General features: G+C 38.0%; 1 protein-coding gene across 1 annotated transcript; it reads left to right on the forward strand.

Moving 5' to 3' along the window:
• The first annotated feature begins 1,343 nt into the window (after nt 1-1,343).
• Nucleotides 1,344-11,684, forward strand: LOC149823012 (uncharacterized). The gene is made up of 4 exons (XM_089980487.1): nt 1,344-1,749; nt 4,450-4,606; nt 10,946-11,039; nt 11,133-11,684. Exons 1-4 carry the CDS (start codon nt 1,385-1,387, stop codon nt 11,423-11,425), a joined length of 909 nt encoding a protein of 302 aa, XP_089836613.1. The 5' UTR covers nt 1,344-1,384; the 3' UTR covers nt 11,426-11,684.
• Nucleotides 11,685-13,471: the final 1,787 nt, after the last annotated feature.

Raw genomic sequence — 13,471 nt, forward strand, 5'->3', positions numbered from 1 at the left:
GCGCCAGTGAAGATCTGTTTAATTGTGCTTTTAGCTTTTACTGGCGCTAATTTAGCATGTGCTGGCAAATAGTAAAAATAAAAACAAAAAATAACGCGCTGATCTCATCACATTAAACCGCAATCAGATCGGTGCATTATAGCCAATATAAAAACTAAAAAGGTGTTGTTTTCCAATAAATTGGTACACATCTTGATAAAAACATGATTTTTTTTATAAACATTAATGTGCCAATATTTTGTCCATTTAAACGGATCGGGGTTGGTTCAGATCCTGGTGAAACTAGACCCAATCATATTTGAGATGATGGTATCGAATTCGGACCCATCTAATCGGACCTACCATAAGAAAAACAATACCTGGATCCTATAAGGATTACATGAACCATACACGGACCATGCCTTATAAAATAATAATTTTATCTTTTTTATATTGAAAACTGTGGATCTTAATTGAAATTTGGGTCAGGCCTGGATCTAGTACAAAATTTTACAAACCATACCCTGATTCACATATTAATCGGACCCTTCAGGTTCTATCCAAATTTTAATTGGGCCTTTTTATTTATCACCAAACCCTAACCCTATAGGGTTTGGTATGGGTCGGTCCGGATCAAACCCTACCCATTGTCACTCTTACACGTCCTGTCATTTCGGCTGATTTTTTGTTCTTTTTTTTATGGTGATCAACCTTCCTAAAAACACCTGTCACTTAATAGGTCGGCCTTCCAAATGAAGTAAATCCTATTAGGTATGTGATCCTTTCGAGTAGGGGTGTCAATACGTTTGGTTTACCCGGATCAAACCTTATAGGGTCCGGGTATGGTAACAAATAAGAAGACCTGATTAACACCCGGGTCTGGAACCAAAGGTCCGATTAATACATAAACCTTGTGAAATTTTATACCAGACCCAAGTTTCAATTAAGACCCGTAATTTTTCAATGTAAAAATGATAAAAAATATTGTTTTATCGGGTCTGGTTCTTGTAGTTTTCATCGGATCCGGGTATGGTTTTTCTTATAGTAGACCCGATTAGACCCAGTTTCGGACCCGATACTATACCCAAAAAAATGCTCCAAGTCTGATTCCACTTGGGTCCGAACCAAACCTGACCCGTTGACAACCTTATTTTCGAGTAGAAATAAAAAAAACAAAACAAAAGGTTTCGTGAGCAGATCTAGGGCTCATGAGATCGTACGGAGCATATGATGCCAACCGCTACCCGTCGGATCATAAAAGCGATTATGCAAAATCCACGTCAGACAATATGCCACGTGTTCATGCTTTCTTTTTCTTCCCTGTTAAGAAACGCTTCATGTATATATATAGAGAGAGAGAGAGAGAGGGGAGGAGAGTTTTCCGGCGCACGAAGCGACCGGAACGATGGGAGGAGGGACGATGAGGACGATCGGAAGGGTGGTCGGCTTCGGAGCGGTGCGGGGGTCGTCGGTGATCCCGCTGGCGGAACAGGCAGCGGCCGTTCGGAAACCGGCCCGCGCGGCCTCGACGTCGGTCGCCTCCGTGGGGGACGGCGGAGATAGGGGGAAGGTCATCGTCTCCTCTCAGGTCAAGGCGGACGCCTCTGTTGCTCGGATATCGGCATGGAAGATCGACGAGTGGGAGTTCGCCGGCGGCGAGGGCGATCCGTTCGAGCCGGTGATCCCGCCACCGAGGCTCGTCTTTGGGCCGCCGCCGACGAGGGAGGAGGCCGTAGAGGCCACAGACGATCTCAAGCAGACGTTGGAGAAGTAACCGCCTTTTGTTCTATGGTTTTTTTATCTTGATTGATCGTTCAATTCCATTTTTTTATTAAGTTTTGGTTCTTATACATTATTCTCCCGATAATTTTCGTTTCATTGTGATTTATTGGAATATCTGGATATGCTAGTTTTGAATTTCGGTATAATTGCATTTTCTTTGTCTAGATATTAAGATTTTTGAAAAATCCCATTTGTCTGGTTTTTCTTTAGTAATAAGATTGGTCTAGCGTTAGGGATAGGATTATGGTTGAGGATGTATTAAAATTTCCATTGCTTGTTCGAATTTGGTGAACTTTTGTTTTGCTTTTTGTTTGTCGTTTTCTTCTGTAATTTTTTTTTTGGGGTTTAGGATTCCACGAAGCCTTGCAATTAATTAGAAGATGCAAATTGGATGGTCCTGCCTTTAGTCTATTTGTCTAGCTATCGATATCATGGAAAAACTATCATTTTTTTCTTCCTTTCATTTGTTCTTGAATTGGTTCGGGTTAGTTTTGGGCATACTAACGGGAAGTGCTGAGAACCAGCTGGTATCAGGATGTCTATGAAGAGGGAAGCATAAGCAATTTGGAATCGGTATTCCTTTGCATAGGGATTCACCATCATCTTCATCAAGCCTTATCCCAACTACATGGGGTCGGCTTTAAAAGTAATGTTTCTCCATTTTTGTCCATCTAGAGCTAAAACTTCAATCACTTTACAATCTTTCATGTCACCTTTAATTGTCTTCTTCTAAGTCTTCATCGGTCTTTCTCTTTTCCTAACTTCTTCTACTTGTACCATGTGCCGGAAGAGGTCTTCTTGAAACATGTCCAAACCATCTTAAACGACATTCACTTATGTTATCCTTTATTGGTCAGACTCCTAGGCACATTCTAACATATTCATTTCTAATTTTATCCTTTCTTGCTTATTGTCGTTTTTTAGTTGCCCAATATTCAGCTCCATATAATAGTGTTGGTTTTATAGTAGTCTTATAGAAATGTTCCTTTAGTCGCAGAGGTAATCTTTTATCACATAACACACCACTAGCCTATCTCCACTTAATCCAACAGTCATTGATCTTATTAGTGATATCTTCTTCAAATCCCCCATTTTGTTGTAACCTTTACATAGGGATTCCGGTTCTTAAATATGAGAATTGTGATTCCCATGACATAAGCCTCAGAAATTTTGATTCTTATGTTGAGGAATCCTGATTCCCTTAAGAATCCTTATTCTTATGTTCACTGATTTCACATATTGCTTTGTAAATGATTCTACATACTACTTCCTGCTCGCTTCCTGCTATTCCAATCTTCTAAAAGTTTGCAGTATCCACTTCCTAGGTCTGATACCCACACTGCTTTCAAATTCCAATTCCCGCTCTGTTTGGAAACTGCCTTTTGAGGATGAAAAAGTGGATTCCATAATGGTCATGGATTTAGCAAATCCTTAGAGACGTTTTGGGGCACTCTGTAAAATCCATTAAGGATTTCTCCATCTCCATGGTCATGATGTTTGAGATGCAGTTTTTACCCTCACAAATGAACTGAGAAGGTTACAGTGTCCCTGGTGTAGCATTTGGTAATTACCTTAGTTGTCAAAGGTGGAGCCTAGGCACCGCCTAGGCAACCTAGGTGCAGCCCCACTGCATGGGCGACCAGGTTTGGGCGGTGGGGCCCTATAATACAGCCTAGGCTTTTTTTTTGAAGATTTTTTTTAAGACATCATTTGTTTTCTTCTTTGAAGATAAAAAGATGAAGAAGAAGAAGGAGGAGGAGGTGGAGAAGACATGTTATTTGTCCATTGCTTGTATTATGTCTGTTGTTGAGAAGAAGAAGAAAAAGACATTATTTGTCTATTGCTTGTATTATGTCTATTGTTGAGAAGAAAAAGAATAAGACATTATTTGTCTATTGCTTATATTATGTCTATTGTTGTTAATTTTTTTGTATACATGATTTTATTTTTTGTGCATTGTTCTTCATATTTTTTAGTTGTATTGTTTGTTTATTCAATTGTTGATTTATTCTTAATTTGTTTGAGCAAGTTAAGGTTATGTAATATAATTGTTTTAAAGTGTTCAACAACATATTATTTGTCTATTGCTTATTGTTGATTGATTTATGTTGTATACATGTTTCTTATTATGTTTTTTTAATTTTTTTTATTTGGGGTACCGCCTAGGCCCCGCCTAGGCCTTTTTAGGGGCTCACCACCTAGGCTCCGCCTAGCGCCTATAACAACTAAGGTAATTACCACCTCACCCTGGTGGTAGCTGAAATGAGGAATTGGAACTGGCAAAGGTCATGGAAGTTTCTACTTTTCCCATTTTTCCTAGCTTCCAAACAGTTTTGGAAGTAGGGATTCCACACTTACCACTCCAGTGACCTCCAATGGTCACCTTCCAAACAGAGCTTTAGTGTTGGTGATTCATGTATGTGTCAACACCAGGCATATTATGTCAAGAAACAGATCTTTGGGGTTCTTGAATCTAAGAAAACTTCGTATTTCATTTGACTTGGATTGCAACTAAATCTTGCCTATGCACACACAGTTTTAATCAACTCCTTATGGAATCATCCATCTGACAATTCAGTTACTTGTTGATAGCCTCTGGAATGCATTCTATATGACCTTTTTGCAGTGTTTTTGCTCACATGCTTCCTTTTCTTTTCCTTTTCTTTCATAACTCTACAAAACTATCAGGATGTATTTCTCCTCTCCTACTGCTGCTGGTAATGCTGCATTTCATGAAGCAGAGACCAAAGTTTGTGTGGCAAGTGATGGTTCCATCATCTCTCCCTCAATGCATAATAATGTGTTGCAAGCATTTTCATTGCTTAATGAGAGAGTTGATGTTCAGGTGACTACTTCTGGCATGCCATCTTTTTTTTTTGTTGTTTTGTTCATTATTGTTGTTACAACTTCTTTATGATACCCTGGATTATAGAACATTTATTCGTTCCTCCTAAGAGTTGCAATTGCCTGAGATCTAAATTATTTTCGGGAATTGACTTTGTTAAACTGCATTAGGTTCTCTTTCTTTCTTAGGAAATCTGTGACTGACTCTGCAAGTTTTGTTTGCTTGGTTCATGTTGCTGAAAAATGAATTAGTCTTCCTGGCACTGTTGAAAATTACTGGATTCTGTCCTATTTATCTGGATAAAAATTTACCAACCATGTCTTAGGTTCAAAGAGTTCATTCATACATTTTGAAAAGAGTAGGCATGAATTTCTTGCAACCTATGTCACAGGGATTCGGCCAACAGGGTGCCGCACCCCCGTCGACGTGACTCGACTCGGGTGCGGCGCCCAGTGTGGTCAAGCCGAGGGTCATAACTGTCCATTTTGGATCCAAAATAAAAAAATACGAAAGGTGGTGATACGAGTGTATATCTGTTAAAAATTTTATATATATATATATATATATATATATATATATATATATATATATATATATATATACACACCCTCCCGCACCCTACACCCGCACCTATGTGACATAGCTTGCAACAGAGATTCTTTATTGATAGCTTTTGATGCTCATATGTTCCCCTTAAGTACATAATTATTAATGATTTTGGAATGATAGTGATGGCTGAACTTAGATTATTAGGGTTAAGTTTATTGGGATCATAAATATCTGATTGTATTGCTCTTGGGGGCAATGTCTTGTTGTTCTTTTAACCATCTTTTCTTTCGTATCTCTCCTCCAGTAAATCTTTTTCTCTTTCCCTTAAAAAAAAGGAACTTCAGGATATTCCGAGTGGGTTTCTATGTTGGTGAATGGTGACCATATTTAAGGAACCATGATGATTGGTGTAGGAACATGATTTGCAAATGTTTTAGGGCTGTGTGTGGCAAATGTTTCTGGTTGACGAGCAAAAAAATCTGGATCTATGATGACCCTACATTAAGGATTCATGGTGTATGTTGGAGATCCAGGACCCAGGGCCGATGTTTGAAAGGAATGTATTTCTTGCTTATGGCCAGTTTTAGTTTCTTCCAATGGAGGGGCTTTATTCATCCCAAACTCTGCATGAATTCAGTGGTTATTGAGCTCCTTAGCATTAGAGGGTGAAATTGTCATGACCTTAGAATGCATTTTGCTTTAGTAACTTGGTAGATCTAGGTGGCCTACTTCAGGCTTCAGTTTTTACTGAAAGGTCTTCATTTTCATTTTAGGCAGGGAGTCCAACATGGGTTATAGCAGCTAAATGTAGAGTGACCGCTAGATCCCTTCCAAATTATAGCTTGGTCTCTCGTTGTACAGTCAAAAGTGGAAAATTTACAGAAGAAAATGGCTGCACTTGGTGAGGGATTAGGGTATGTTTGATGATTTGTCCAGGGTTGGACGAAATGAACAAAAAGAACGGAACAGAACATTGGTTTTGTTCGTTCCGTAACAACTATTCCAAGTCCAACATTTGTTTGGACCATGCTTAAATGCTATGTTTTAAATGTCTGTTGCTTGATGATGATGTGCGGACAACTTGCACAGTCATGGATAATAGGTTGAATTACTTCATTTTGGATCGTATGCCCCGATCCGTCCACCATTTTACATGTTTTAACAAATTTGTTATGGTTTTTTGCCTGGATATGGATTCAATTATGAAATTATATCTAAAATCATGATTTTTGGCATGAATAAGGATTTGGAATTGAATTTTTGCCCCAAATATGGATTTTTTTCCCGAATATGGACCTTGAATGACATTCTTGCCCTGAATATGGATTTTGCTCCAAATAAGGACCTCAAATTGGATATTTGCTCTGAATATGGATCTCGAATTAGATTTTTGGCCCAAATATGAATTTTTGCCTCTAATATGGATCTTGAATTGGATATTTGCCCTGAATATGTATTTTTGCCTTGAATATGGATCTTAAATTGGATTTTTGCTCAGAATATGAATCTCAGATTGGATTTTTGCCCCGAATATGGATCTCTAATTGGATTTTGCCTCGAGTGTGTATATTTTTACCCAAGCCACATTCGAATAACAGTTCAAAGGATATGAAGCATATACTCTGCAAAATCTCCGTATTACATTGTACTTAACATGACCTTCATGTAGAATTTGCAAAGTTCATGAACATTGCAAGAGTAGAATCTCTTTCCTATCAATCAGATTGATAAATATATATCAATAAAGTTTCTTGTGTTATTGATGCAAACAATATAATTTACAAGTGCCAGCCAATCTGCAAATGAAGATATATGTAACTTATTTGAGAACAAATAAATCTAAGAGTCGTGATAATGAGAATTTGGAGAAGTATATGATAGCAAAGAAGGAAGCTAAAAAAGTAGTTTGAAACACAAGGGATAAGGTATATAAGGAGGTTTATGACAAGTTGGATACCAAAGAGGGCGAGAAGGATATTTATAAGCTTGCAAAGATGAGAGATAGGAGATTGAGGGATCTGGGTATGGTTAGATGTATCAAATATGAAACGCAAAGGGTTTTAGTCAAAGATGAGGAGATTAAGGAGAGATGGAAAGATTATTTTGATAAGCTATTTAATGGAAGTCATGCTCAGGTTCTTGGAGACTTCTCAATTCCTTTTCATGAGATGAATCGTGACTTCATGCGCAAGATTCAAAAGAAAGAAATTGCAGAGGCTTTGAAGAAAATGAAATCAAGAAGGGCAGTTGGCCCAGATAGTATACCTATCGAGGCTTGGAAATGCTTGGGAGAAAAAGGTTTAGAATGGTTGAGAAATCTTTTTAACAAGATTTGGCGGACAAATAAGATGCCTAATGAGTGGAGGAAGAGTACTTTGGTGCCTCTATATAAGAATAAGGGTGATATACAAGATTGCACAAACTATCGTGGTATAAAACTCATAAGTCATACTATGAAACTTTGGGAGAGGGTGATTGAGTCTAGGTTGAGGAAGGTTGTCATGATATCGGAGAATCAATTTGGTTTTATGCCTGGAAGATCAACTATGGAAGCTATATATCTTCTTAGACACTTATTGAGAGAAATAGAGAGAGGAACAAAGATTTGTATATGGTTTTTATTGATTTGGACAAGGCATACGATAGAGTACCTAGGGACGTTTTCTAGTGGACGATGATGAAGAAAGGTGTTTCTCTCAAGTACATTAGTATAATTAAAGATATGTATGAAGGAGTAGTAACCAATGTCCGCACTTGTGGAGGGATGACATCCAATTTTCCTATAACGGTTGGGTTACATCAAGGATCTTGGGTTACATCAAGGATCTGCTTTAAGCCCTTTCCTATTTGCGATAGTGATGGATGAGCTTACGAGATCAATTCAAGAAATGTGCCATGGTGTATGTTGTTTGCTGATGATATTGTTTTGATTGATGAATCTAGAGCTGGGGTTAATGCTAAGTTAGAATTATGGAGACAGACATTGGAAGCATGAGGTTTTAAGTTGAGTAAGAGTAAGACAAAATATATGGAATGTCGGTTTATTAAGCAACGAAGTAGTGATGGGAGTGTAGTGAAGCTTGGTGAGCAAGAAATACCGGTGGATGATTGTTTCAAATATTTGGGATCTATCATTCAAAAGTATGGAGAAAATGATGGAGATGTAAATCATAGGATAAAGGTTAGGTGAATGAAATGGAAAAGTGCAACTGGAGTGTTGTGCGATCGTAGAATGCCATTGCGGTTGAAGGGAAAGTTTTATAGGACAACTATTAGGCCCACTTTATTATATGGTACGAAATGTTGGGCTGCCAAGAGACATCATATTCAAAAAATGAGTGTAGCTGAGATGCGTATGCTTAGATGGATGTTTGGAAATACAATAAAAGATAAGATTCGGAACGAGGAGATAAGTAAGAAGGTAGGCGTTGCACCCATTGAAAATAAGATGAGAGAGAATCGTTTACGGTGGTTTGGACATATTCGGCGAAGGCCTAATGATGCTCCGGTTAGAAGGATGGAGAAATGAGAAAATATAATTTAAAAGAGGTCGGGGTAGGCCTAAGAAGACATGGATGGAGATGATAGGAAATGATATGAATGCTTTGAACCTCACCGAGGACATGACATTGGATAGAAATGATTGGAGGAGAAGGATTCATGTGGAAGACCCAGAATGATTTTCTTTTTTGGTTCACATCACCGACCCCAATTGTTTTGGGATGAAGGCGTAGTTGTTGTATTTGAGAACAAATAAATTTCAAAGAAGGTCAATGCTAATATACCAGCAGGATAAAAAAAAAAAGCATTCCATTACAATTTTTGTTGGTTTCCTACCTGCTTTTTCACTATGACACCACAATGAAACACTAGAAAAAAAAAATGAATAACCAAGTCCTGCTGTAGAAGTCTCTGTTTCATTCTGTCACCTTACACTTTTCAAAGAGGATGATTGCAGGTTGGAATTCTGTGCAGCACATGAACCTTCTTGTAAGGAATTTGCTTGTTTGTTTGTTTATGGAAAAATTTTCTGACTAGCTAACAAATGGTAGCTGCACCACCAGGAAACCTGCATTTGCATATGGTTTATAATCAGCGCTGTTTAAAAAAAACACTGGATCTATGATACCCACAACCCTATGATACAACAAAAGCATCAATAACTCTAACTGGGCAAATGCTGGCAAAGATAAACACTGGATCTACACAAAGGAGGCAAGCATTGAGATTCAACAGCATTAACAGAAAAATTCATGGAAACATGATTATTTATATATGTATGCATGTATATATAATTCAGAACATGTTAACAAAAAATTTCAGCATATATTAACAAAATTTGGAAACATGCTTTTACAGAATACACACACAATATACATAAACAAAAATACATGTACAATATATAAATATAAAACTTCAGTGTATATTAACAGAAATATATATAAAGAGTATATATAAACCAAAAATATCTTTATATACAATACATATAAACAGAAATATAGAGTCTATAGGTTATAAAACATATATAAACAGAAAAACTATATATATATATATATATATATATATATATATATATATACTTATTAACTGTTCTTAACAACTTCTAAGCATCCCAGTGTTAACCTTCTATTATAAATAATAACATGAAGGAGCCAACCAAAAAGAGGGATTATGCTTTTTTATGCAATTCCTACATTGTCAAAGAGTTAAAATTTTGAAAAGATAAAAATAAAAATTTTCTGTTGTGCTTAATCATTTATTCATCCCCATTGAACAAGTTTCCTTGAAATTCAGAAAAATACATTGAGTGTCTAGATTAAACTTGATTAAATTGCAGAAAATGCTCTCATTCAGAAAAAATACACTGAGAATAACAGGAAAAATGCAGAAAATACAATGAGTGTCTCGATTTGGCATGCAAACCCATTCCCAATATTAAGATTTCATGATAACATCCCCAAAACCACTGATGTCCTGATCATTACCCCCACAAAATGAATGAAACACCCAAATCTACACATTTGTCTTCAAAACAATGACAAGAGAGAACCAGCAACCCCACATCTTCAACTCCTCCTATCCATCCTCCACCGTTTTTCTGCAAAACTCTCTCCACCGGCGCACTCCACGACCGCCCTGATTGCCTCCTGTATGCATCCAACCGCTGAGTCACTGGAATCCTCCTCGCCGGTGACAAAGAGCACATTGACCATCCTCCCACTGAGTGTGATTGCAAACAAAAGAGGGATGCCCATCGATTCTCAGTCTTTTTCGAGTTTGAGCTCTCTTGAGGAGAGAGAGTACTGTTCCTGTTCATTTTGGCACGCCTGTCGATGCACATTTTTTTTTGTCCCCTCCGTTCCTGTTCATTTTGTAACAGGGGGGGGGGGGGGAGGTGGCCGCATCCAATGTTTGTTAAAAAACTTTTTCTGAAGGTCTTTTTCGTCCCGTGCATTCACGGGACGAGCCATCAAACATGCCTTTAGTGTACAAGGTCACTGCTGTAAGTGTCATGGTGTGTTTAATGTGATGTCTGTTGTCATGTTGACACAAGGCAGATACCCACAAAGCGTCTGAGTGACATAGCATCAGGTCTATATTTGGGAACTTAACAAGTGAATCAAGCAACTGACCGCCACAAATCGTGCCGTGTTTTGTCTTGTTGATTGTGTCCAAACATTAGGTGTGTTTTTAGTTGAATTTCTTCTCCCTTTTGTTTTTAGTAATATTTTGAAAGGCAAATATTTCTTGGGGCAGTTCCCTGTATGTTTCCTTGTCTTTTGCATGCAGAACATGGTTGTTTCACTGGCCTCAGACCAGCATATCTGGGAATCAGTTCTGACAAATCCAACGGTTTTGGAGTTCTGCCGGTCAAACCATACAAGTTAGTTACTTACTGGAACCAGATTTTCCTTGTTATCTGTTCCATATCTGCTTACTGTTGCCTTTTTGCTTTCTCTCTCCCTTTTCTATCCAGGTCATCTTACCAAGGATGCTACTGAAAATGTAGCAGTAAGTGAGAATTTTGGAGCAGACACTGCAACCTCTGATGGGTCAGAAGGCGGATTTTGGAGCTTCATGACTGATATGAAGCTTAAAATGTCTGACTTTATTGGTAAGGTGTCTGAAATTGCCCTCAGTTTCGTAGGAGTAGGGCCCAAGGAAAGCTCGAAAGGTGCCAACAATGATTTTGTTGGAGCGGCAGTTAGATCATCCTTCATGCTTGCTGTCGTAGTAATCTTGATGGTTCTTCTGAAGAGGGGATCCTAGGAAGCAATTCTGCTTATATAATTTGCTGACAATACAGATGCAGAAATATGGGGGTGCATTCTTTAAATGTGGCACTAGCTTTCAGCTGGTGTTTGTTTTTGTACAGAGTATATACAGTAATAGTAATATGTGACTGGATCATATATAAACATTTTATTCTCTGACAATCAGGAAAACTATCTTATGTGTATTTCTCTATACCTATTCCAGTATATTATGCTTGTGTATGAAAAGTGTTAAAAGGATTAGCGTTGCTGTCTCTGGCATCTTTTATTTTGTTAGTCATGGATTTGCTTCTCCTCGTATGCATTTATCAGCTGATATCAGTGGATCCTGATTAAGAGTTTATTGTGAAATTGCTCTAAAGGATGATCATGTTGGTGAAATCTAGTGCAGTTGATGTGAAAACACACACACACACACACTGCAGACAGCTAGTGTGTGTATCAGTTGATATCAGGGTTCCCTTTGATGCCATTCATCCATGGCGACAAAATAGTGTCAAACAACCATGGTATTTGCTATGGTCTCAGCCATCAGTTATTTGGATGATGGAAGCTGATCATCGCAAGCGTCCATGGCACTGATTTTTTTTGTGGGATGCATCTGAAACATAAGATCTTTGATGCTCTTGAGCGCCATGGGTGAACAGCATCAGAGGGACCTCTGACAGTTTATCGGCAGGGCTGCCCCTGACCTGATCCGTGCTCATTTTCATGGCATTGTTGCCACTTCGTTCTGGTTCTTGTGGTTTCAATATCTTGAGTCTTGTAACGGATGCTGTGACTACCATGGATGTATAAATTAACGGGATACTGTTTGCTTCCTTCGTGAGTTTCAAACCCTCTGGTGAACAACTCTTTCTTTCTTTTTTTTGTCATATCTGATCCTCCAGATGTGATCTACATGTTTGGTTTAGTAGAAAGCGACTCTTGGATAATGAATTTTGTATATGTCGAATCTTTCAGGAGTGGAAAAATCAATAGCCTACAATGTACTGCACTTTCAACCCTCATAAAATCATATATTGATTCTTACTGTTTTGACCACGTTGGGTCAGATTTTGATCAAAATAATCCCTTTCTATGAGTTTCAACTGGGGTAGCCAATATTTTTCTTAAATCTGTTTGGATAGGTAATTACTTCAGTAATCTATTCTGCACAGTGTAGACAGAAATTGGACAGTAGATTTTGCAAGAGAAATAGTGATGGTTGATGTTCATGACAAGAATAATCCATCTGCGGTGTCACTCATCATTGCTGAGAGAAAGCAAGGGGCCCACTCGAGATGCTAGACTATGCATTTAACATCGCAAAAGTCAGTCAGGTGGGGTCCATTAATTGACAATTTAGGTTCTCATTACACTCTCCTATTATCCCTTAGTTGAGTTCTTGCTTGTGGGCCAAAAGCTTTTCTTTGGCTTCAGAGCCAATTAAAGCAAATGATGCTTTGATTCCATTGGGTTCGGTTCCAAAGCCTGGTCAGGAAAAGCTCTTTGAGGCACTGATGCATGTTGAGTGCAGTTTTTCTTTTCTCCTTTTAGCTTTTGATTCTCCATACATGTTTTAATCAGTGAAGGCTCCTCTGATTGTTTTGGGCATTTGAGCTGTGTTCCTTCTTTCTGGATTTCTTGGTCCTTTAACGGATGCTACAGCAATTCAAGTGGGAATCGAAGTGTTGAGTCAATCAAGTCATACCCATGATTTTATGCGTTTGCACAAAGTTGATTTTGACAATTCATTGATGTGTAACCCTCAAATGGATAGTATGACAATTCATTGATCTCTCTCTCTCTCTCTCTCTCTCTCTCTCTCTCTCTCTCTCTGATATGACAATGTAGGCATGCAGGATGAATGGAGCAATGTTGTATAGCTGCTGATGGACCTGAATTGGCCAATTTGTACCGTTTAAGCAAAAAGAAAATCAATAAGAAACTGCCCTGAACCGGCTAATTTTCAAATAAATATTAAACATGTTTTAAAATAATTTTTAATATTTTGATATTATTTTAAATTTTCTGATACGTGTTTTTCTGTGGCTAAAGT

Source organism: Nuphar pumila, chromosome 11 (assembly GCF_984573655.1).
Source record: "Nuphar pumila chromosome 11, dmNupPumi1.hap1.1, whole genome shotgun sequence".
NCBI classification, from domain to species: Eukaryota; Viridiplantae; Streptophyta; class Magnoliopsida; order Nymphaeales; family Nymphaeaceae; genus Nuphar; species Nuphar pumila.

Excerpts from the sequence above, each read along its gene's own strand:
- LOC149823012 (XM_089980487.1), top strand. The coding sequence starts at position 1,385 with ATGGGAGGAGGGACGATGAGGACGATCGGAAGGGTGGTCGGCTTCGGA. Across the intron at positions 1,750-4,449 it reads CTCAAGCAGACGTTGGAGAA|GATGTATTTCTCCTCTCCTA; the intron begins GTAACCGCCTTT and ends CAAAACTATCAG. Across the intron at positions 4,607-10,945 it reads ATGAGAGAGTTGATGTTCAG|AACATGGTTGTTTCACTGGC; the intron begins GTGACTACTTCT and ends TTTTGCATGCAG.